Here is a 24,578-nt window from a genome sequence, read left to right as displayed (position 1 = left end):
GGATTTTAGGCATGGTGATACATGCATGTAGATACATGAAGGAGGGCTTTCGATTTTAGACATGGTGATACATGTGTGTAGATACATGAAGGAGGGCTTTGGATTTTATATGTGGTGATACATGTGTGTAGATACATGAAGTAGGGCTTTGGATTTTATATGTGGTGATACATGTGTGTAGATACATGAAGGAGGGCTTTGGATTTTAGACACGGTGATACATGCGTGTAGATACATGAAGGAGGGCTTTGGGTTTTAGACAGTTTGAGTTGATTTTAACGTCCTATTAACAGCCAATGTCATTTAAGGACATACCAGAGTAATATGTTAAAAGAAATCTGGAGTAACCAGAGAAAAACTCCCAACCAGTGGTCAATACCTGACAACGACCTCACATGGGATTCAAACTCGTGACCCAAAGGTTGGGGGTTTATGGTAATATATCGGGACATCTTAACCACTTAGCCACTGCAGCCCAGAGGTGGAGGGCTTGTGGTATTATGTGGAGACATCTTACAGTAACCACTCGACCATCGCGACCCAGAGGTGGAGGGCTTGTGGTAATATGTGGACATCTTACAGTAACCACTCGACCACCGCGACCCAGAGGTGGAGGGCTTGTGGTAATATGTCAGGATATCTAAACCTCTCGGCCACTGCAGCCACTTGTCATCTACACAAGGTATGTTTCTAGATGCCCACCATTGATACCATATTAGCAAAGATATTTATAGTGTAGATTGTAAAAAGTATTTTAGTTTATGGTTTTTGCTAAATCCATAAATATTGCTCAGCTATTGTGATATATAAGAACTCTGTAAATGGTATCTTTGATATGGTGTGGCTACCATGACAACAAACACTGAAAATTATGACTCCATGAATTGCCCATACCAGGACTTTGTATGCAGACTGATACTTGTATTATATAGCACTGCCGTTGCAATTTGCAAGTTTTACAGTCAAAGGACTTTATCTATACAGTATTTGTCACTATTATTTTTCCCTATATATTCCATGTATTTTTCTTCTTTTTTTTTCTTTGAATTTTCTTGATCTCATCTATTGATGGATTTTGAACATTTGTGAGAACTGGTAACTTGAAGAAAAATTGTCTTCACTTTCAATTCATAACAGGTGTAATTTTCTAATAGTGTATTTTCAAAATATATCTTTATTTATGTGTACTGCTGAAACTTTGACTTTAATTCCTTCCTTTTTCTTACCAACACAGTTTTCTCAAAAAGTGCATAGGCTATCGTAAAATTGTAAATATTATGAGCTCAAAGTGTAGACAATTTTCTACAAAGATACAATTTTCGTTAATAATGTAAAAAGTAAAAATAAATAGAATATGTAGGGGGAAATAACAGTAACGAATACTTATGTGACTTCACTGTAGTACTAACTTATTCAAAATCATGGTTGCACCCTAATGCAATTAGGCTAAAATGATAGCAATGATTCAAAAATCAACTGATATCTACATTTTCATGTACAATAAAAAAGTTCAATTGATTTTATAAATTAATTTTATTTTTCTCATTGCAATATTTGACATGATCTGAATGATAAGAGAAAAAAAAAAGAGCAAAAAATGAAACTCCATATATTCAAATTCAATTACTCTCTGCTTTGTCGAAAATTACACAATCATTAACTTCATTCATAAATCAAACCCAATTCATTCACAAAATGCATTTAATTTCCATATCCTTATTGAGAGACTAGTCTCTATGTATATACATGTATAAACTCGTATAAATATCTTTCATCCTATTCTACCTAGAGGAACTGTGCCTGTAAATGAACAGGTAACATGCACTCTAGTGACAATACCAAACTACATTAATCACACTGTCGATGATCAATTAGATATCTAGAGTAAGGCAGATGGTACATTATTTTCTAAATACTCTATACCAGAGCTCCTCACCACACAAAACAGAAATAAATGAAGGATACAAACTTCTGTTAATTATCCAGTAACACCTAATAAACATTTGATAAACACAAAAAAATTTAACAGAAATTGACGAACAAAACAACACATTACAAACTTTTCCCATCAATATATTTAATATGAATATTGTAGGTAAGGAATGGTAGATTAATACTGTACTGTTGAGTTTGAGGCGTAATTTCCACTGATAATCCACAATTCAGTTCAATCTCAAGAATAAGTTTATATGATGTCAATTGTATACCGTGGCAATATAAGAATATTACCTGTTTACCTCTTTTATTCTGAACCATAAAATGAAAAATCATAAAAACATAACGAGAAAAGAAAAGCGACCAACAGAAATATCGGGATTGTTTCATCATAACAAGGGGCAGACCACCCAGTTATATTTTTCCTTCCATGCATTACAACGACCCTGTACAACTTTTGTTTTTTTGCTTTCCGAGCCTCATTCCTTTACTATCAATAACTGGTATGAATCCACAGCATAAAATCACTCTGATCTTCTTAGTTTTGATTCACTTGACTGCTTAATATAGATAGTTTCAGATATAAATAGTGTCTAAATATTATAATAAAATATCACAGTTTCAGTACACTTTGTAGATTTTTGTATAAAACGCTTCCAGTAGCACTTAGAGTTTGTTGGTTTTCATTGTCCTGGTCCATATTCTACATCTACAGTTTGGATTTCCCTGCTCTTGATTCAAACTCTTTAAGCTTCATTGCTAGTCCCATATTTCCCTGGATCTTGAGCTTTCCTTGGAAGAATGCCTGAAAAAAATGTCATATGATTATATCCATTGATCTTGAGTCCATATAATTCTTAATTTTGGTAAAGAGCTTAAATTTATAGATTTCCAAGATGTATTTTTTTTTCTGGACATAAATTACATTATCAAGGATCCAGAATGCTATTTTTATATTAGCCAAAGACACAAATGCAGCATTAATGCGTGACAAGGAAGTGCAAATAAAAGGGTACTTTCTTTTAATACAGTCAAACTTGTTCTAAGCCGACACTCAAGGGAAATCTTAATGGAGAGTGGTCTCTTACATGACTGGATGAGAGATAGGTAAGAGAATATCACATGACTGGATGACACTCAAGAGAAATCTTAATGGAGAGTGGTCTCTTACATGACTGGATGAGAGATAGGTAAGAGAATATCACATGACTGGATGACACTCAAGGGAAATCTTAATGGAGAGTGGTCTCTTACATGACTGGATGAGAGATAGGTAAGAGAATATCACATGACTGGATGAGAGTTGAATCACCCACTACCTCTCATCATTATTTCACACACTACCTCACATTTTTCACACTTTGTCCAATGATTATAATGTATATAACTGTACCTGCTGAGGGTTCAGCTTTCCAAGCATTAAGTTGAACATATCCTCATCCTCCATGATAATAGTCACGTCTCCCTTTGCTGAAAGATACAACCAGAATCATGGGTCACAAGGAAATTGAATGATGACGCGATGTACTGTTGTACTATGACATCAGATGAAAAAGCATTGACAATAATAACATTTCCTCAAGACAATAGATTTGAGTAACTTACCGTCGCCACCAAACTTGACAGAGCCATTTCCATTTTTGACGTCCACAACCCACACTCCTGTTCCATTCTTTCCCTTCACTTTGAAACAGAAGATTCCCTTCATCTTCTTTACAAACATTGCACCATCCTGTTAATAATAATGCCACTGATATTTCTACAGCTTACCTCATCAGACGTAATCATGAACACTAACATTTATCTTAAATATGATGAGCTAAACTTTATTAAAAATACAGACTCCTCAGCACTACTTTATATCGGAAGCAATTGTAGAATTAATTTCACTCAAATGATTTTATTAATAGTCATTCTACACAAAATTTTAAATGTCAATAAATCAAATCATCAATCATTACAAGGGCCCAATGGGGCCCGAATTGCTCACCTGCAAACTGGTAATCATGCATGGTTCATACTTAATAAAACGAATAAGAATTTAAATCATGCCAAAGCACATTAGAGGCCCCTTTGCCTCTTGATTAATAAAAATAAGTAATTAAAATATTTTAGCCTATTTGACCTCTGTGACCTTGAATGAAGATCAAGGTCATTCATTTGAACAAGATGAAGGTGAACCAATAATTAGCAATGTTTCTAACCTTAAATATCTATCTTACTATTCTGACATCACTAAACTGGTTCTTCCTGTAATAACGTCACCACTAATATCATTGTCTCACTATCCAGTCACCATTAGTTTGTAATTTGGTAAAATGACTTTGCTGTTTTGAGAACTTGATTAAAATTGTCTACCTTGTCCAAGTTTTCCTTGATCTCTTTAAAGATGACTGCTGACTTGAAGTCTCCTTCGGATGTGGCGCTGGCTGGAGCAAACTGTACAGACTTGCTGTAGACAAGAGACAACATTACCTCAAGGATCAGAGTTAGAATTCAGGAATATAAAACAGAGAACTTCATATATATAATGAAATTGAGAAGATAATCACATTTCTCCTGTAACCTTTGTTTCTAAATAGATAAGATTTAAAGCAAATGAGTAAAGTGTAAGGTTTGCAGGGAATTGGTTGTGTGTAATTCATTTAAAGTGAATAGTCGGGCAAAGAAAACCAGTCTAAATGCGTTCATTGGCCTTCCAAAAGTTCTCACATATTAATATGACGGTCAAGTTCTGCTTAGTTTCCCAGTTCTGACCATTAAAGTAAAGAAAAGTTGAAAGCATTGAAAGCGAGGCTGCATGGAAATGTAACCACGGACATAGTGAGCCGGGAGGACGTTTAAGAATTTCCATACTTTAAATTAATTTCTTCGTACGCAGACAGATTTTGACGAGAGATTTTATTTTTCCAATTCATAAGAAATTATACTGGTTACATTCTCACCATTTTTACCAACTTTAGCCATCCTTGCCCGACTGTTCACTTTAACAATTACTAGTATTTTGACAAGCAATATCTATTGTTCATTTTATACCATCAATAAGATTTGGCATGAGTATAAAAGTAAAAGTATATGTCATTGATAAGAATTTATTTATCATATCACAGTAATTCAGTTAAGTACAAAGCCACAACAAGTTCTATGACACACCAGCTCTCTCTCTCTTGTGTCAAGACTACGTAGAGTAGTTTGTAAGCACAAGTTTGAAGACAGTGGTCGAGACTACGTAGAGTAGTTTGTAAGCACAAGTTTGAAGAGAGTGGTCTCAGTGGCCACCTCATTTTGACAAGTGATAAATTGATTTCTAGGTCAAAATATGAGTGTTTATAACGTGACAAGCAATGACGAAAACTTAACTACCGTATTTTCCGGAGTATAAGCCGTGACTTTTCCCCTGAAAGTCGGGAGTGCGGCTTATACACAGGTGCGGCTTATTGTCCGGAAAATACGGTATACATGATATTACACAGACAAACAAATGAAAAATGCTAGTATAAGTGTTATGATTGATGCGAGTGTTAACTCACCCCAACGTCTCTGGGAAGCCATGTCGGTAGAGGGACACCACTGCTGCTCCTCCGAGGCCTAGATTGTGCTGGAGAGCGATCTTGGCTCCGTTAACCTGACGTTTGTCTGCCATTCCTCTAAGCTGCCAACACAACTCTGAACACTGTGCAAGACCTGGTAAATAATTAAGATTCATTATTAGTCACACAGGATAATCGGCTAATTACGGTTCCCATAGTGATATTGAATGCATAGAATATATGTATTACGACTCTCTATACTAAATCAATATTGAACAAACTCATGACCTGTCCAATAATTAACACTTTCTTACAAAACTGCTTGATATATGTGAATTCATAATTCAAGTTCCTGTTTTAGAAATGTTGACAAAATGATTGTCACCAATCCTGGGGTATTGTTGGAGGGTAAATAATAGTTTTCCTTTAGGGATACACTTCCACAAAATTCAAGTTAAGATCCAAGACATTAGAGAATATCCTTTTACACTTAATAAAATATCCAGGATTACTGAATTTCCGGAACGAAGGAAACTTTCAAACAAAACATCTCTGATTACTGAATTTCTGGAACGGAGGAAACTTTCTAACAAAACATCTCTGACATCCTTGTAAGAAATCTATGATGTCAGGATTTTTCCTTTGATACAATTCAACATTCATACTTCTGACACTAATGTTTGTTATATAGGCCAGTGTTAAGACTAACCTGTAGCCCCGAGTGGATGTCCCTTGGAAATGAGTCCTCCGCTTGGGTTGATGACATATTTACCACCGTATGTGTTATCACCATTATCAACCATCTGACCTGCCTTCCCTATAACACATCAATGTACAAAGTCCAGAACACACTCCTTGTAAGTCAAGACATCTAGATAACTAGAGATAATGGTGATAAACCATGTTATCAATCTTTACTTCTGTCCACTCTTACATCATCCTATTGGTGTAAAAACATACAAGAAACATTGTAGAAACAAAATAAATTCTACTCATGGAAGATCCTGACTCAAAAATTATGCTAAAATACTGGTATTGTTAGAAATAATTTACATTTTTTAGTGGTCTTTCAATTGTTCAAAAGGTGATTAGATTAATCATATGATTACCTTTTTAATTAAATTAAATAGCTTAATCATATGATTACCTTTTAATTTGATTAAATTGCTTAATCATATGATTACCTTTAAATTGAATCAATAGATTACTCATATGATTACCTTTTAATTGAATTAAATAGCTTACTCATATGATTACCTTTTAATTGAATTAAATAGCTTAATCATATGATTACCTTTTAATTAAATTAAATAGCTTAATCATGTGATTACCTTTTAATTTAATTAAATAGCTTAATCATATGATTACCTTTTAATTTAATTAAATAGCTTAATCATATGATTACCTTTTAATTTAATTAAATAGCTTAATCATATGATTACCTTTTAATTTAATTAAATAGCTTACTCATATGATTACCTTTTAATTGAATTAAATAGCTTAATCATATGATTACCTTTTAATTAATTAAATACTTACTCATATGATTACCTTTTAATTTAATTAAATAGCTTACTCATATGATTACCTTTTAATTACATTAAATAGCTTAATCATATGATTACCTTTTAATTTAATTAAATAGCTTAATCATATGATTACCTTTTAATTAATTAAATAGCTTAATCATATGATTACCTTTTAATTTAATTAAATAGCTTAATCATATGATTACCTTTTAATTTAATTAAATAGCTTAATCATATGATTACCTTTTAATTTAATTAAATAGCTTAATCATATGATTACCTTTTAATTGAATTAAATAGCTTAATCATATGATTACCTTTTAATTGAATTAAATAGCTTAATCATATGATTACCTTTTAATTTAATTAAATAGCTTAATCATATGATTACCTTTTAATTTAATTAAATAGCTTAATCATATGATTACCTTTTAATTAGATTAAATAGCTTAATCATATGATTACCTTTTAATTAAATTAAATAGATTAATCATATGATTACCTTTTAATTTAATTAAATAGCTTACTCATATGATTACCTTTTTAATAGATTAAATTTAGTTTTTCATTTGCTGCAAAACTTGTAATTTTTTTTATCTTCCCTAAACTGGTTAAGTAGGTAGAGGATGGAATACTTAAGGCTTTTATATTTGCTCAGTTAGTTTAACAGGAGATTGCTTTATCTTGATTTGAAAATTATCATAAAACTGTAATTAGCATAATCAACGTTTAAATATCTGGGTTTTGGAGGTGGTTAATGTGGTAGATATTTCACTGGAATAGTTTATGAGTCTGATGTTGAAATCCAAATATATTACCAGTATGTACTACATCTTGTCTTATACACTTACATGGTGTGTATCAGAGCGTTATATCATCATCACCCACACTAGCTATATAGCAGTACCGTTATCATTGTACACTGATATACACATGTAATGTAAACCAAATGATCTAGGACGTTTTCAAGGAGATTAAGTTCACAATCTAGAATACAGGCGTTCTATTTCACCTGTATTTTAGATAATTTTGCGGCGATTTATTTTCACAAATTTCTTATCGCCCACCAAATCAGCAAAATTTAACTGCACACAAAAATAAGTTGGTTTACGATATGTTGTCCAAGTGTGCAACCTTGTTTTACACTTAAATCCGTAACAAGCAACAAAAAGTTAGATTTGACCCTAATATTGTTAGTGTTTATAAATGCAGTTGAAATTAAATTATTTCAAAGAATATTTATAATGATTTCTTAATAACTTTGGTACAGCAGTTGTTGAAAGTCTATTTTTGTAAACATGCCTTCATTTGAAACTGGTTGCCATAGAAGTTACGATTATTACATTACATGATGTTCTCTGCAACAATGTTACAATGTTGGCTAACTCCAGCTTGTTTGAAAAATAGGACCCACTTAGCAATGTTTATTCATTTCATTTTTTCATCAAACATTTCCAAATCATTATCGCTCATCTTGACTTTGATTTAGTCCTGTCTCTGAAAAATTTACAAAAGGATTTGTTTTCAAAATTCTTCTAAATCATGAAAAAAATCGGAGAGATACATACAGATATTGGGATTTTAATGTGTCCCACAGTAAAATCATGAGACCCCGTAGGTTTTCATAGATTTAATAATGATCTGTCATACAGTTTTACAGAAGTTGCCTACAAAACATTAGGTTTAAACTCTGTAAGAAATTTATGCTATCACAGAAGAAGGTTCAAAATTCAGCAATAAAGAACAGGTATTTCTGGCAAATAATCACTTGTTTGTGCATGTTTGCTTATCCCATAGGAACTATGTCAGTCGTGGTCAGTTGGACAAGTTTTGATAGGTGTTGGGTTGTTGGGGTAGGGAAAGGACTGCTTCCAGATATTACAGGTATTTACTACCATAGTATATCGAGCTTGGAAATATTACAAGCCGACAGAATGTCTAGGGCAGGGGACAGTACCCAGAGCCTTCCTCCCAAGGACGAGGCCTCAACAAGAGGATGAAAGTGAGGCAGTGTCAAGGAAGACGTTAGGATCATACACCCTTCCTGCAGGGTAGTCGGGACCATAGTGTAAACCTAGCATTATAACAGAACATTTAAACAAAGAAAGACTTTGATTCTAACCTAAATCTAATTGGCTGCCATTAAACTAACAAAATATCGAGATGCTTTTATCTTTAAAATATTTCTATCCCTTCCACCAAATTTCTTCATAATCCATGAAATAGAACAGAAATATTACAGGATGTTTTCAGCCATAGAGGTAATGGTGGCCATCTTGGGTGCTTGGTCAGGAAAGAATAAGAAAATGAAAGGCATGACTGAGGTGTGTGCAAAATTATGTGACAATATAGATAAATGAATTGGTTACATTAAACGTTAACCTCAAAGATCAATGTTAAGTCACATACCTGGTTCACATAGTCCAAGAGCCTCGTATGTGATCAGCTCATTGCAGGAGAAACAGTCGTGGAGTTCCACAACATTTACATCATCACGGGAAAGTCCTGTAACAGAAATAAATATCTGGTTATGTCAAACTGAATGTCAATCCCTTTGAAGAATTTTTTCTCTTTCAATATTAAAACAAAGGTTACTGCTGAGAAGTTAAAACACACGAAGATGTTTATTAAAGATTGACAAAACAGACAGGTTCAATGGCTATTTATCAATTTCAGTATTTACATCTAATTATCTTAAAATAAAGGAATGGGTTTGGGTTTTATTAGTGTCACTTCCTTGGGTTCATTGAGGAAACCCGGAGTACCTATAGGAAAAAACACCAACCAGTGGTCAGTGTCTGGTAACTGCCACACATAGGATTAAAACTCACGACCCAGAGGTGGAGAGCTTGTGGTAATATGTCGAGAAATCTTAACCACTAGGCCACCGCGGCCCCATAAATGAATGGTCAAATTCTAGTACTATATTTAAATTATTTTATCTATGATTAAGAGCAGATTTAATTATCAACTTTTATTGAACTGACCTGCTTCCTCAAAGACTTTGTCAGCTGCTGTCTTAGTCATGTCGTACCCAACCTAAAACACAAGTGTAATGGTACAAAACCAGATATCCTAGAGAGAGTTTACACAAATGTTAATGGTACAAAACCAGATATCCTACAGAGAGTTTACACAAATGTTAATGGTACAAAACCAGATATCCTACAGAGAGTTTACACAAATGTAATGGTACAAAACCAGATATCCTACAGAGAGTTTACACAAATGTTAATGGTACAAAACCAGATATCCTAGAGAGAGTTTACACAAATGTTAATGGTACAAAACCAGATATCCAACAGAGAGTTTTACAATAGTGACAGAATGCTTTGATATCATAGAAATGGATTTTTAAATACTGTACTAGATCTTCCTGGTCATCTAAATTTCAATGTACATCACACTTGTTTTTGTTAGGGTTGTTCAACACAATGTGTGTTTAGGGGGGGGGGGGGGGAGGGGGACATGAGATTTAAATTTGAGTATATATTGAAAAAAAAAAAAAAAAAAAAAAAAAAAACCAAACTTTGTGGGTGATGGGTATTGGCTCCCTGTAAAAACTCAGAATATGTATGTTTACATACCTTCATTACTAACAAGTTAAAAACAATCAAATACTGTCTATAAGTTGTTTTTGAAACAATAAAAAACATTTTACCTTCTTTTGTTTGGTGTTGTAATGCAAGGGAAATAACTCTATATGGTGGCAACTGTGGCCCTAATTTATTTCTAATTTTTATTTGATCGAGACTAGTTTCCAGTGGTTACAATAATTATATTCATTAATGAGTCAAAGAAAAACATGCATAGTGGGGATTTTTAAACAATACTAAATTGGTGAGTGGTAATTTAAGCTGAATTGATTATTTTAAATGGGCGATAAAAAGAATGCCTCCCACTCCCTACACATGTAATTCTGGAAAAACCCTTATTCACATGTAACTTTTGGTGTAACTATCTATTGTACATGTAGCTACAGTTGTAACTTTCTATTGAACTATTTAGAAATATGTACCATTTTCATGCAGCTCTTTTCTTCAAATGTACTGGGCAGGTCAGTGGCCATCTGCATGGCTAGGATCTCAATAGCCTGGGACTGGAGGTTATGTTTGATCACAAAATCCTCACTGGCCAGGATGGCAGCTGCAGACCCATCGGATGTAGGACTGAAATATCATAGTGGGAAAAAAAACATTACACAATGGGGAGACGATAACAGAGAGGCCATAGACACTGGCCAGAATGGCAGTCGCAGACCCATCGGATGTAGGTCTGAAATATCACGCTGAAAAAGTGATTGATAGCTATAGACATCAGGTGAAAAAAAAAATCATGCATGTAAATATCTTACAGAACAGAAAACATAAATAACACAACGCAAAATAGAATTTTAATATGGAAAATAGTTATCTAGTTGTAGTTACAACACTGGTCCTTCAGCAAATAAATCAACATATCACATACAGTAATAATTATATAATTTAATTTAAAGTAACAAAGAAATAAAATCAGTTATAGACGTTTCTCATAAAAACAATACCAAGAACTACATTTGCACACCTGATTAAATTTGACAAACATTAAAAATAGACATCTTTCAGATGACACCAGTGCAAAAACGTTTAAGGTAGAAGACGAACAACCTGGTCTGTTTAAAAAGTCTTAAAAATTGTGAGGGCTGCAAACCAGTTTTAGAAATAATCCCAAAAAAAATCATGAATTGTTGGTGTTAGTAAATTGACAGTGTAAGAAATATTCTTACCAGCACTGTAACTTAGTCAAAGGGTCGTGGATTTTTGGTGACTCTTTGATGGTGTCCAAACTATATTCTTGTTGGAACTGGGAATACCTAAAATCAAAAGAGGTTTTGAAAATTGCATTTCATTTTGAGGTTCACTATGACTTTCACTTTTATCTTGAAATTCCTTTGTAGTACTCGTGTTGATGAATGAAATATACTCAAGTAAAATAAATATACAGTATTCATTCTTTCTCCTAATATACTCAAGTAAAATAAATGTATGGTATTCATTCTTTTTCCTATCATTAGTTTCATGGTTGCTGTGAAACCATTATAATTGTCCCATAACCACAAAAATTTCTTCCAACTCTGGAAGTTCAAAATAACAAAGAAAAGAGCCCACAAAAAATGTGTGATAATGATAATCAGTATTTGTCATATAAATATCTAAACCACATCAACAACAATGAGCATTAAGAAAACATATTGATGTTGGCCCAAGTTGACTTTCAAAACAGATGTAATACTGGCAAGTAATATAAATCTCTGCATTATCCCGTTGTATATATATCTTAGTTATTGAATAAAACAACTCATGCCAGTAGATGCTAGTCTTCAGCAATTATTTTTGTCATTCCCTACACTGATTGCTTATCAAAAATGTAAACGTACGGGTTATTGGTCGAGTGTTTGTGGTTCTTGTAGGCGAATCTTAGTAAATTTGCCAAGATCTATTTGAGAACAGCAAAGCTTGCCCTTATTTTTAGGTGGTTCATTTACATTTAGCTGCCTACATAGGAAATATCTCAAAATCCTTAGCGATTCTTTAATCTTAAAACAACAGCGTATTGAATGTCTTACATAACATCACATCACTGTGCTTTTTGCAGAAAAGTTATAAAACAAAATTGTGTAGACTGGAAACCTACACGTACGTTATTCAATCCATAAAATATTTGTGAGCTACAATACCAGTCTAGGGGTAAAAATTGAAGGTTTTTTATTGTTGGACTAATAAAAATGTGATTGAACTTTTTTCTTATAGCACTGTAACTTAGTTTTATTACATGGATTGTGGATTAAAATTATTCTTTTTCACTAACATACACAAACTTAAAATTCGTGTTCTTTGGGGTTCACTAACTTTCACTTTTATCTTGAAATTTTTAAAAGTAAATGATTCCATAAGCTCCCATACTAGTGGTCTGTCTATTGCTCACGCTGCTTAATATACTCATAAAATAAATTTTTGAAATAGGGAGCTTTTTGTCATGTATCATTAATTTTTAAACTATGAAACCATGTAATCTTAAAATTATGCGGTAACAGATACAATACTGGAAGTTTTGTTGAAAAAAAAAAGATAACAAAAAATGGTTTGGTGTGCACCCAGTATTTGTCATAGAAATATCTAAACCATATCAACAATAATGAGCATTTGGAAAACATTTGTTTGATTTTGGCCCAAGTTTTTTTGAAAACATTTTCTGGACAAATAAATAAAAGCTTAGCATTACGACGTGATAGTATATTACACATAAAACAACTGCTTTTTGAAAGTACACAGCTTTTTGTGAACATTGTCAAAATAATACATGACTCAAGTAAAATAAATATACAGTATTCATTCTTTCTCATAATATACTCAAGTAAAATAAATGTATGGTATTCATTCTTTCTCCTATCATTCGTTTCATGGTTGCTGTGAAACCATTAATAATTGTCCCATAACCACAAAAATTTCTTCCAACTCTGGAAGTTCAAAATAACAAAGAAAAGAGCCCACAAAAAATGTGTGATAAAGATAATCAGTATTTGTCATATAAATATCTAAACCACATCAACAACAATGAGCATTAAGAAAACATATTGATGTTGGCCCAAGTTGACTTTCAAAACAGATGTAATACTGGCAAGTAATATAAATCTCTGCATTATCCCGTTGTATATATATCTTATTATTGAATAAAACAACTCATGCCAGTAGATGCTAGTCTTCAGCAATTATTTTTGTCATTCCCTACACTGATTGCTTATCAAAAATGTAAACGTACGGGTTATTGGTCGAGTGTTTGTGGTTCTTGTAGGCGATCTTGGCAAAGTGTTCAGGTGTGGTACCATACTTCTGCATGTGTTCTCGTCCTGCATTTCCGAACATCTGAGCTGCCATTGGACCTTTCTCTAACCCATAGATATCCATCATTACAGCGACATGCTTGTCTGCTGGGTTGGTACGGTCAGTGAACTGGAAATAGGATGATCACACAGCGAATATTGAATAGGTACAAACAATATATGAACAAGATCTATTTGAGAACAGCAAAGCTTGCCCTTAAAAATCTAAGGGCTAAATCATGAGAGTACATTATTACCTATAAGAAATTCTCAAAATCCTGTATTTTTCTTTATATCTATAAAAACAACCCTGTATGTGATCCTATATAAAGTCAGAAATCAATGTAAGTTTTACAGGAAAAGTTCGATACTAAATAAATTGGTTCTTGGGCAACTTGGAATTCTCAAACTTCTCGTATTAATCCATAAAATGTTTGTCCAAAAACAAAAACAACAGTAATACCTATACCCAAGCAGAAATTTGAGTCCGTTATTACAATTTGCATCATATCTAAAACCTTAACTAACGCTAAGATGATTCCATAAGCTCCCCAGGTTTTGACAAGCAAGCTGAAAATGAAAATATTGAACTACTGCTTATTTGATAGAGATTAATGGTTTCTTTGGCTAGTCTGAAGGATCAGTGTTAGGAAACTGAATGGTTGGGTAATCAAAAGGGCTGCTATTTTAACAGATCACTATACCTTTTTGCTTGATTCTCCAATATTTGATAACCCTGATTTGAGGTTAAATCTACAGGATACAATATCAAGTCATTCTCAGAAATATGTAACAGACTTAATAGTTCAAAATGTGTTTTCAAGATGGTGGTGGTAGTTATCATCTTGAATTCAGAAATATGTAACAGACTGAAGAATTAAAGATGCTCCACCGCCGACAGAGTATAAATGATGTTAATCATTTGAACAATAACTGGTGTTTAATCGTGTATATATATGCCTAATTAACACAAAACATAATATAAAATAATTTATTTCGCCTTTGGTGCAAGCGCAATCAGTACTTCATTCCATATAGGATATAGTGTCACGGAATTTTTTCGGGATGCAATTAATTATTTTTCTTATTTTTAACTTGAAGTAGAATTATAAGCTCAAACTTTCCAATGGTGGTAATGGTGTAAAGTAAGTAACTTTTGTAACTGGACAAAAATACTAAATCGTCTGCTCCTGTTTTTTATAGTGAAAAAAATACCATTTGTCAGCGGTGGAGCATCTTTAAAGCATGCAAACAAAAGCATACAGGAGTGTGCGAGGGAACACATGAGGAATGTTAACAAAACTGAACACTTATCATGGTGAACAGCAGGCAATATTATCATCTGATAACTCAAAATATATCTTAGTTAAATGGAATTTAACTAGACAGACATGGGTATCAATATCTGTATTTTAAAGACATCACTTCCAAATGATGTCGGGATAGGACAGGATGTAATAGGAATATAGACATGCATGTTGTTACAGTCGAAACTCGTTATCTCAAAATTCAACGGACCAACGAAAATAGTTCGACTCATCTGGAATTCGACTCAAACGTAATGCCATTAGGTTTGGTTAGAACGAGGTTTTCAACGGTCCTTATATCTTATGACAGCCGGGTACATGCCTATTACCGTGATCAGTATATTATCGTGATTTTCCAACTTACAAGGTTTGTATTAAATCTTTTTAATTGTATGTTTTCAGATGTTTTGGGATTTTTTTAAAAATACATTTGTAAATTAAAAATTTGAATTACAATTATAAGGCATGCACACTGATTTCCCGGTGGTTATACGTATACTGACTTCAATGGTTCATACATCAAACTTATGCGGAATGTAGTACCTGAACAAATAAAAACAAACATCTTTCTTATTTCAGCATTTAATGGTATTTCGAAATAGTAAAATAAACAATAGTTTTCACCTACCGTGAACAGACTACACTCTCCGTTTCTACCGGTTAATATAATTTACGGTAAATGAAACGAAAGTAGATTTCTATACCAATGAAGAAATACATTGTATGACTACTGTAGGCTAAGATACTAGTACATCTGCAACGACTAGTTAAACATTTAACATTGTGGGTTTGTTAAATTATTTTGCACTATCAACATTCCATACAAACCTTTGAAAACACTTTCGTTTCTAATGATTCCTAAACAAACACGCTTCCGGTCATGATCAGCCACGCTGATCGAGCCACGCTGAGTGCGATTGTGTAAACACACGTCGTGTTTATGTACAGGTAAGTCACAATTGTAAAGTGACACTAATAAGGAAGCCAGACTTGAGAGGATTATTAAACAATTATTAATTAGCAGTCATTGTTGTAGTATGTTCCCATAGGCCTGAATCTGCAAATACCGATCGCGATATGTGCAGGTAAACCAATCACGTGTTACGACAAACCACAGGTGAATTTCAATTGTTTGTATCAATGTTATATTTACGTAATTGTTTTTTTTTTATTTAAAATTTTGACTAAAATTAAATTCGAGATAGCGACTATTTTTTTCGTTGAATATCCGTTCTAGGGACCAGGAATTGACTTTGACACAACCGGAGTTTCGAGTCATCGAAATTGGAGTCATCCTATCTTAAAATACATACAGAAAAGAAGGACAAAAAACGGGACTTGAAAATTAATTCGACTCAACCGGAATTTCGACTCAAGCGATTTTGAGATAACGAGTTTCGACTGTATTCTACATCCAGGGTTGAATCCTGTGGTACACGATGATATTGAGGTGGTGGTGCTAATGATGACCAATAATTATATTGATACTATCATATTCAAGTTTGGTTAAAATTGCACACTTTAACAGAGCTACAGGTAAAAACTGAAGTCAAGTATGAGTAACACTCTTGCAACTTTTCATTACTAGCAAGATAAACACACAAACAGCAGATTATAAGCTTCTGTAAACAGTAAGTTTATCAGATGTTTCAGTAGTTTAAAGGAAGATTTTACATTCTTTTTGGATAAAATTGCTTGCAATGATAATTTTTGTTTCATTTAAAGAGTAATCTCCCCTGTCTCACCCTATATTGTTTTCCATAAGTCTGTTTTGAAGTGCAGGTGTCACCTTAGGATGTCTAGTATGGCTTTGCTTATCTTTCATGATTTCTCTGGGATACACTTTGATATGAATTAAGGTATTAAATAAAGAGTAAACTCACAAATTTTTTGAGTGATCCACGAAACATTTTCTCAAATCCAAGTGCCAGAACACAATCTGCTAATCCTGAGTAAAAGACATCATTACATATAAAATATATCAATTCACACAACTTACAACTGATCCAAGAGACCCTCTGTTCATTTTCTCAAATCCTAAAGTCATGACACAGTCAGCTAGTCCTACAGAAATAGAAATCATAATATCGTATATGTATACATCCTAAAGTTAGGATACAGTATGCTAGTCCTGCAGAAATATAAATCATAATATTGTATATGTATACATCCTTAAGTTAGGATACAGTATGCTAGTCCTGCAGAAATAGAAATCATAATATTGTATATGTATACATCCTTAAGTTAGGATACAGTATGCTAGTCCTGCAGAAATAATAACTACATTTTCACATTTACAAATCTTAAAGTCATGATACAGTCAGCTAGACCTACAGATAGGAATCATAGTATCACATAAGTACAAGTTCAAATATAAAGATTGTCTTTCGGGAATACAAATTACATTTTCACACATCTGCCAATCTTCACATCAAACTATTATCTCCTAGTTACATAGAAGTCACAGTGTCACAGAAATAATAACATCAGGATACAGCTTGCTTATCCTGCACGATGGAGATTATATAATCATTTATTGTGATTTTCAAATAGGATAGATTTGATTTTCTTCTTGGGAAAATGTTGTTTTCCTTTATAAAATATGTACTACTTATCATAAAGGATATTTTTCTTTGTTTGTAAAATATATTCACATGAAATTGAAAAAAATACAATAAACATTTCTCTAGGGGAAAAAGGTTACTGAATACCTATACAAAATTTACCTATTTACCTATGATTTAAAACAGCTTACCTCCTTGGATGAGTTGCTTCCCCATGACTAGGGCAGTCGATCCGGTAGCACAATTGTTATTCACCTAAAACGAAAAATAATGTTGTATCTTCAGCATATATTGAGCTAAAACATCTATTATTTTTTCAGACAGGTAAAGAAAATCAAAATATTCAGAGGATTATACTAAAGGTAACAAGTTAATGTATTAAGATTAATACCACATCAACAAGAAATTTGAGGTGTGTAGAAGCTTTCATTGTTGCAATGGAACCAAGAAAATAAAGCAATAAAAGTATCCATACATTAATGTCTCAATGGTTCAAAAGATAAACAAAAATATTTCTACCCACAAAACAATTTGATAGCTCCAACCCATTAAAGAATGTATGCACAAACACTTCATGGTATTATCAATGCTTTAGCGTCAAGTGACACTGCTTTGATACAAGTTTGAATTCCAGTCTTCTTGAACAAATTGAATTTTATTCTTACATGATACTTGCAAAGTTTAGGAATACATCAATATACGGCGTAACTTAAAACTCTGAGAAAGCAAAAAAAGTTCTGAATGAGACAACAGACCAAATAGAACAGCGATTTCCATTCACCGTCATGGTTTTATCAAAACAAACAAAATAAATCTAGTTCAAAGTAATAATTCTTTGTGTCAAATTAGTGTTTCCTGAAAGATATAAACGATTGTTGTGGAATCCAGACGAAGTATGACAAATTCATGGCATCGATGTACGACTGTAGCATTACTTAAACAGCTACAGAATTGTACGGTTATCTGGTAACGATTCGGTAAATCTGATCCGGTTAACCAGTTGGCATTTACAGCTACAAAATAGTACGGTTATCCGGTTACACTTCTGTTAATCCGATCTGGTATCTAGTATATAACTTTCACATGAAATGCTATGCATCACTATTCACTGTGATGATCGGGAGGTCTACTTTACCTGTCTACAGTCGTCAATAAATTAGACAACATGACTCCAGATTAAGACTTAAAGTTAGATACGAATATTACATAAAATTACAATGTTTAAAAGTGTTATTTTGACTTAATTTTCATGTTTTTCATTTTGAAATATCTTTGAAAAAGTCACTAGCCCCGGGTTAGTATTGCTAAAATTTCCACTAGCCTAAGCTGAAAATTTGGTAGCCATGGGCGTCAGGCTAGTGGATTTTTACACCCCTGGTTATGATGCTGTTAATATGTGCTATGGGGCTCAATGCTCATGAAATTGACACCTTTTTGAAAATTTGATTGAACAGTTAACAATTTGAGTTATAATGTAGCTCCACTACACTATAACAAGACAATTAGAATTAGTGCCAACAATGAATCATACGATTGATCTACTTACATTGTAGACAGGAATTCCAGTCATACCAAGCTGGTACACAGCACGCTGTCCACAGGTAGAATCACCTATAACATGACATTTGATTACCATTTCAATGAAACTATGATAGGTTACATAATGCTAACTGCTCTTCAATATCATTATGCATCTTTTGTGAAATTGAACGAAGTCTAATCATCATTTTTTTACTCAGACACACAGTAATGTATGACAAGAATTTATTATTATATATTTGTTCAAAGAAACCTAGAAACAAGAAATTTATGTAAGACATCAATTCCTGAGCCACCATATATGGAAGCTGGAAGGGACAAAACAGATATCAATACTGTAAATCCATATTTGCTCTCCTTCTGTTAAGCCAGCGGCATCATTACTTTTATATATAGCACCATATAAAATGACAGATTGAAATATCTTAATTCTTTAACGAACTGTTTTAGTAAATTTATATAAATTATTCTCACCATACACATATCCTACACAGGCTTGTTGGACTTCTTCAAATGATATCCCAGCATCTTGAAGTGCCTTAGTTCCTAAAAATGTACAGAGTTAATAAGACATCATTGACTTTACCAATATTTGAAATACCGGTACATGCACAGTGTATTCATGAATACACCAAAACAAGTTATATAACATCAGTAAATAAAATCTTCAAAATGCTTCGGGGAACTTGACCTTTGACAATTTTTTTTTTTTTTTTTAAATATAAAAATTACAAAAACATTTAATGCATGACTTTCTTCATATTTCAGCCAATCCAATTAAAGCGAGACAGTAGTCAGAATATCCTCTACAAATTAAAGATTTAATGGCACAAAACTTTGTTTTTCTTATCCAAGGGACATAACTACATAAGTATTGTATACTTCTGTTCATTTGAGGGACACAGCATTTCAAAATATTTAATGAGTTGGATTCTTGAGCTTTTTGAAGCATCCCATTCAGTCGCAGAATCCATATTCAGAGGAGAAACATTCATAATTATGTATTTCTCATTAATAAACATGATTGTATTTTTTTTCTTTTGTCTTGTTTGAAGCAATCTTCTGAATCTTATTTTGATTCTGTTTTTTTTTAATTCAATTTGTATCCTCAAAATTTAAAAAGTAGCAATTGCAAATTTTTTTTACTTACCTGCTTCTTTAGCCATCTCAGGGTAGTCAAAATTTTCTCTGCGTCCTGGCTTTTCAAACTGTTAAAAAATGAGAGGAAACTACCAATAAGTCCCACATTGTTTGAAATATTTATATTGCCATTGCACATTAACTTCATGTTGCTACTAAACCCAATGTATGATGATTTCAAATGTTTACACAGGCAGTCAGGCTCAGACAATAGTATTCTCTTTAACTCTGATGACAGTATTTTCAGAGTTAGTACAAGAGGTCATTGGGTTCATGCCAGTGTGAGAATTTACAGGAGATAAAGAAATAAAAGAAATAAGTTATAATGTAATTATAATTTTAAAATGGATTGAAGCGTTGTATTTATAATTATATATCTCAGTACATCATTGGAACTAATTGATTTACTGTTATTGTTTAGTCGGTTGTCCATGGCACTGGAATATACTGCCAAATCATCTAGCATATTGAAGCTAGCGCGCATTGGATATGCTAAAACAACCAATGTATGTTTTACACTAATCAAATTGACAAATGTTTAATTTCTTATTGAACATGTTATATATATATATGGATATGGATGAGTGCTGCTGCAAGTCTGTTTGTACAGTCTAGGGGAGATAATTTAACCCTTGATGTAATGGATCATTCCCCTTTACTGTAAAATTGAGACTTTAACAAGATAGACGTCATGTGTCTTGCTGTTTCTCTGAAACCAAGATGTAAACTATAGAAAGTTTTCTAATATATTAACTACTTATATAAATCATGTTTATCACTGATAAAATAAATATTTTTGTATCTTCAACTCAAACATGAAATCAACTTTATACTTGTAATCATTATCACAATCTGTCTATTCAAACCATATCATAGCATGATACACTGATATAACCAGATAAGTTGATAACATATAGAAATTGATTAAAATCTGTATGTGTAGATCAGTGAGATTATAATTGTCCCATATATTGACTCAAGAGTCATATGAAAATTATTATTTCAAATTTCTAAACAAATTATAATTGGTTGTTACAGTAATAATATTTTATTTTTTGTTTATCATTAATGAGTTAGATATTTGATGTTTAAAGCCTTATTACTTACTAACTCAACAAGCCATCTAAAAAAAGGGTTTTTGGAATATTAATAGGACAGAAAAATCACAATTGATTTCATCAGACTCACATTTTGTGGATGCTCACATCTTAATTTCATTCCATATTCTAATTAACCTTGTTTAGGCCAAGATAGTTCACTTTTGCTACTACAACTTAAAATAAAAAATGGTGTGGGAGTCTTACAACTGAATAAACATAAGAATGTATCGATCAGTTTATACTTTTAAGACTTTATCAATAAGACTCAAAACTCTTCATAGGAAAAACGATAGTACAGCTGAGGAAAGTCTCTTAACTTAAGATTTTCCGCTTAACTTTGATTACTATATATAATGCTTGTCTATGAAGAATTTTCAAGAAAATCCTTAAAATTCAGGAATGTTGATGAAACATGAATCCAGGTCAGGTTGTTTATCAATTCATTTTCTCCTATTCAGTTGTAAAACTGTCAAGCTAAAACTTTAACAGTTTGGCAAAGAATTGAGTATGTCAGTACTATATGACTAGACTAGGTTAACGTTGATATCAGTAACCGTGGTAGCTCAAAAGTATTCAGAGGTCACAGGTTCCTGTAGAACGAATATACGTACCCAGCCTGCTATACCTTTCGGCCGGGTACGAATTGGTCCCTATGTGTTGTAGTGGAGCGCTGCCTTCGAAAATCGCTCAGGCTCAGTTTTCTAAACTTTTTTGTAGGTTTCCAATTATTTTATGCGTATACATGCATTACATATTTTTTTTGTCCAAAACAAACATAACTACCATTCTTAATATCTACCGTACCACTCACACGACGTCATATTCACAATTTTTGACTTGCCGTAAACATTCCCAGAAAGACCTTCATATGTATTACGTAAAAAAATAATGCCTCGGTGGGAATTTGATAATTTATGTGGTTCATTTTTTTTGCCTAGTAAGTAAGCGATATCGAACAAGTAAGATGACAAGCAATTAAAGGTTCTATAATGCTTTGCATAATCATTACTTTGCTCCATTAGCAGTAATAGGCTCCAATTGTAGCTCTAAAGATGATACCATTTTCTGTCTAAAAGTCTTTTGAGCTACAAATTGCAGCTAAGGTTCCTGAAGATCTTACAGTAAATTATACAAATTTGAGTGATGCCCTATTGCAAAAAATATAAAAAGCTTAGTCAAAGGGAGTGGTATGACCAGTTTGCTCATTGTCAGTATAATGTGTTACATTCATAATAAAAATATAGGAGAGTCTGTCCTAAAATAATCTTAGGTGTTAATGATGTGATGATTTTCGGTTAGAGTTACGTCCCTTACGACGGAGTTTTCTATTTTCTATTAGAGTTATTCCGCTTTGCACTACGTTAGGTAAACGTATGGTACATATGTTATTTTGTTACTCTACTAATTATATTTGATTGTAATAGGACATTTAATTAGTGATAATTGCCGATCACACCTAATGATAATTTCATGATTCTACAGAATTATTTGATTTAATAGTTTGACGGGAGATAGATAAAAGGGCAGTCCTTATTTTATATCGTTTAATTGTAATATGCAAATCAGCGTCACGAATGTTTAATACTCCAGGCCCGAAATAAATATAAGTGAGATAGATTACATTGGGTTGGATTTTTGCTGAGGACGCCTGAGATCGAAAACTATTCAACGACAACAGGTAAGCCACTTTACAAAGTGCTGTGCCAGTAGCTCCTGAACAAGGGGTTGCCTGAAAAGGCTACATTGGTTAACGGTATGTTGCGTATTGTCGCTGGAAGCTCCTGAATAAGGAGTTGCCTGCAAAGGCAGTCTGGTGGCATGCACGTTGTGGGGTGGTGTCGGTGTGTGAAAGGTACTGGGTACGCCAGTAGCTCCTGCATAAGGGGTTACCTGAAAAGGCTACACTGGTACGCTCAGACCAGCAGCATACTGGTACTGGTGGTCGTGATAAGTGTGTGTCAGAGGTATTGTAGATAAGTTTGCCTCAGAGCAGGACACTGTCCGTCAGCCGCGTACTTGCAAGCGTGCCAGGGGTTATTAACTACAGTAACAAGGTAATAGGTTTACCTTGGAGCCGGACACTGTCCGGCTTGTGCTGGCAGTTGTGCCAGGGTTAGTCACAGCCGTGACAGGTTATAAGTTAACCTCGGAGCGGGACACTGTACGTCCGGCTTGTACTGGCAGTTTTGCCAGGGTTTGTCATGGAGTAGGGACTGTGGTAGTGGTCCTTAGAGACACGTGGTTGTAGTGAGTTAAGGTTGCTGGCGAGTTGTAAAGCCAGTGTTAGTGGGCACGACACTTAGGCAGAGTCGTGCATATCGCAGGACGCGGTACACGTCGTAAGTACGACGGGTGGCTAAGTAGGACAGAGGCACTGTCCAAGCCTGTACTGTGTATATAGTTATTTTTGATATTGTTGTAAATATTGATCAACTGTCCGACCAGGTAGTCGGGGATCCCAATCGCTTCTGGAGCAGGTAGCTCTGTCTAAATTGAGAGGTTGCACGTTACAATATCACATTAAGTCGATCAACTAACCAACTTCATGGCCTGGCACTTATAATTCTTCTCCGCTCCTATACTTAGTAATGTCATTAAAAACAGAATGGTTTTCCGTGGCTTTATTGAACGTTGGTTGAAAATCAAACCAAAAGAAACACCTTCAAATCATCGGTCCTCAGGATAGCTACAAACTACTGTACAGTATAAACTACGACTCTACAGAAGCAAGGTCCAAAGATCAGTGCACTTTCTTCCACCCCTTTCGTATAATTTAAGCGATAATTGACTGTATCAATTACCAGATATATGAAAATTGTGAATAATTAAGCTATTGAATACTGTGGGTCTGAACAAACCTTGGTCATTCCGACGCCAACCACAAAAACACGTCTTGACACCATTCTCGTGCTTGTGTTTACTGCTGCGGCTGCCATCTTGCAGATGCTTGAAGACCCGGATCGAACTATTTTCAGACGTGACCTCAACCTCATAAATTACTGCGCCAAATTAATTGAGGAAATTATTTTTTAATAAATACTATTAATCGCCATTGTAGCATACGCAATATCTAAC

At 33.5% G+C, this 24,578-nt stretch overlaps 1 protein-coding gene across 2 annotated transcripts; it reads right to left on the bottom strand.

The window, feature by feature from the left end:
- Positions 1–1,514: 1,514 nt before the first annotated feature.
- On the bottom strand, positions 1,515–24,495 carry LOC138324930 (sterol carrier protein 2-like). 2 transcript variants are annotated; one of them, XM_069270182.1, is made up of 17 exons: positions 24,362–24,495; positions 20,414–20,471; positions 19,738–19,809; positions 19,271–19,335; positions 17,916–17,979; positions 17,160–17,224; positions 13,793–13,983; positions 11,760–11,846; positions 11,013–11,163; positions 9,982–10,033; positions 9,404–9,499; positions 6,175–6,282; positions 5,466–5,619; positions 4,294–4,387; positions 3,541–3,667; positions 3,329–3,405; positions 1,515–2,740 (listed from the first exon to the last, which is right to left on the bottom strand). In XM_069270182.1, exons 1-17 carry the CDS (start codon positions 24,437–24,439, stop codon positions 2,645–2,647), a joined length of 1,635 nt encoding a protein of 544 aa, XP_069126283.1. In that variant the 5' UTR covers positions 24,440–24,495; the 3' UTR covers positions 1,515–2,644. The 2 variants fall into 2 exon arrangements, with proteins under 2 accessions (XP_069126283.1, XP_069126284.1); XM_069270183.1 differs by lacking the exon at positions 17,160–17,224 and adding an exon at positions 17,044–17,108.
- Positions 24,496–24,578: the final 83 nt, after the last annotated feature.

Source organism: Argopecten irradians, chromosome 6 (assembly GCF_041381155.1).
Source record: "Argopecten irradians isolate NY chromosome 6, Ai_NY, whole genome shotgun sequence".
Taxonomy (NCBI): Eukaryota; Metazoa; Mollusca; class Bivalvia; order Pectinida; family Pectinidae; genus Argopecten; species Argopecten irradians.
This window is presented reverse-complemented; position numbering and strand designations above follow the sequence as displayed.

Coding starts and splice junctions, on each gene's coding strand:
- LOC138324930 (XM_069270182.1), bottom strand. CDS start 24,439: ATGGCAGCCGCAGCAGTAAACACAAGCACGAGAATGGTGTCAAGACGT. Junction 20,472..24,361: donor TTGGCGTCGGAATGACCAAG/GTTTGTTCAGAC, acceptor ATTTTTTAACAG/TTTGAAAAGCCAGGACGCAG. Junction 10,034..11,012: donor AAAAGAGCTGCATGAAAATG/GTACATATTTCT, acceptor CTTGTGTTTTAG/GTTGGGTACGACATGACTAA.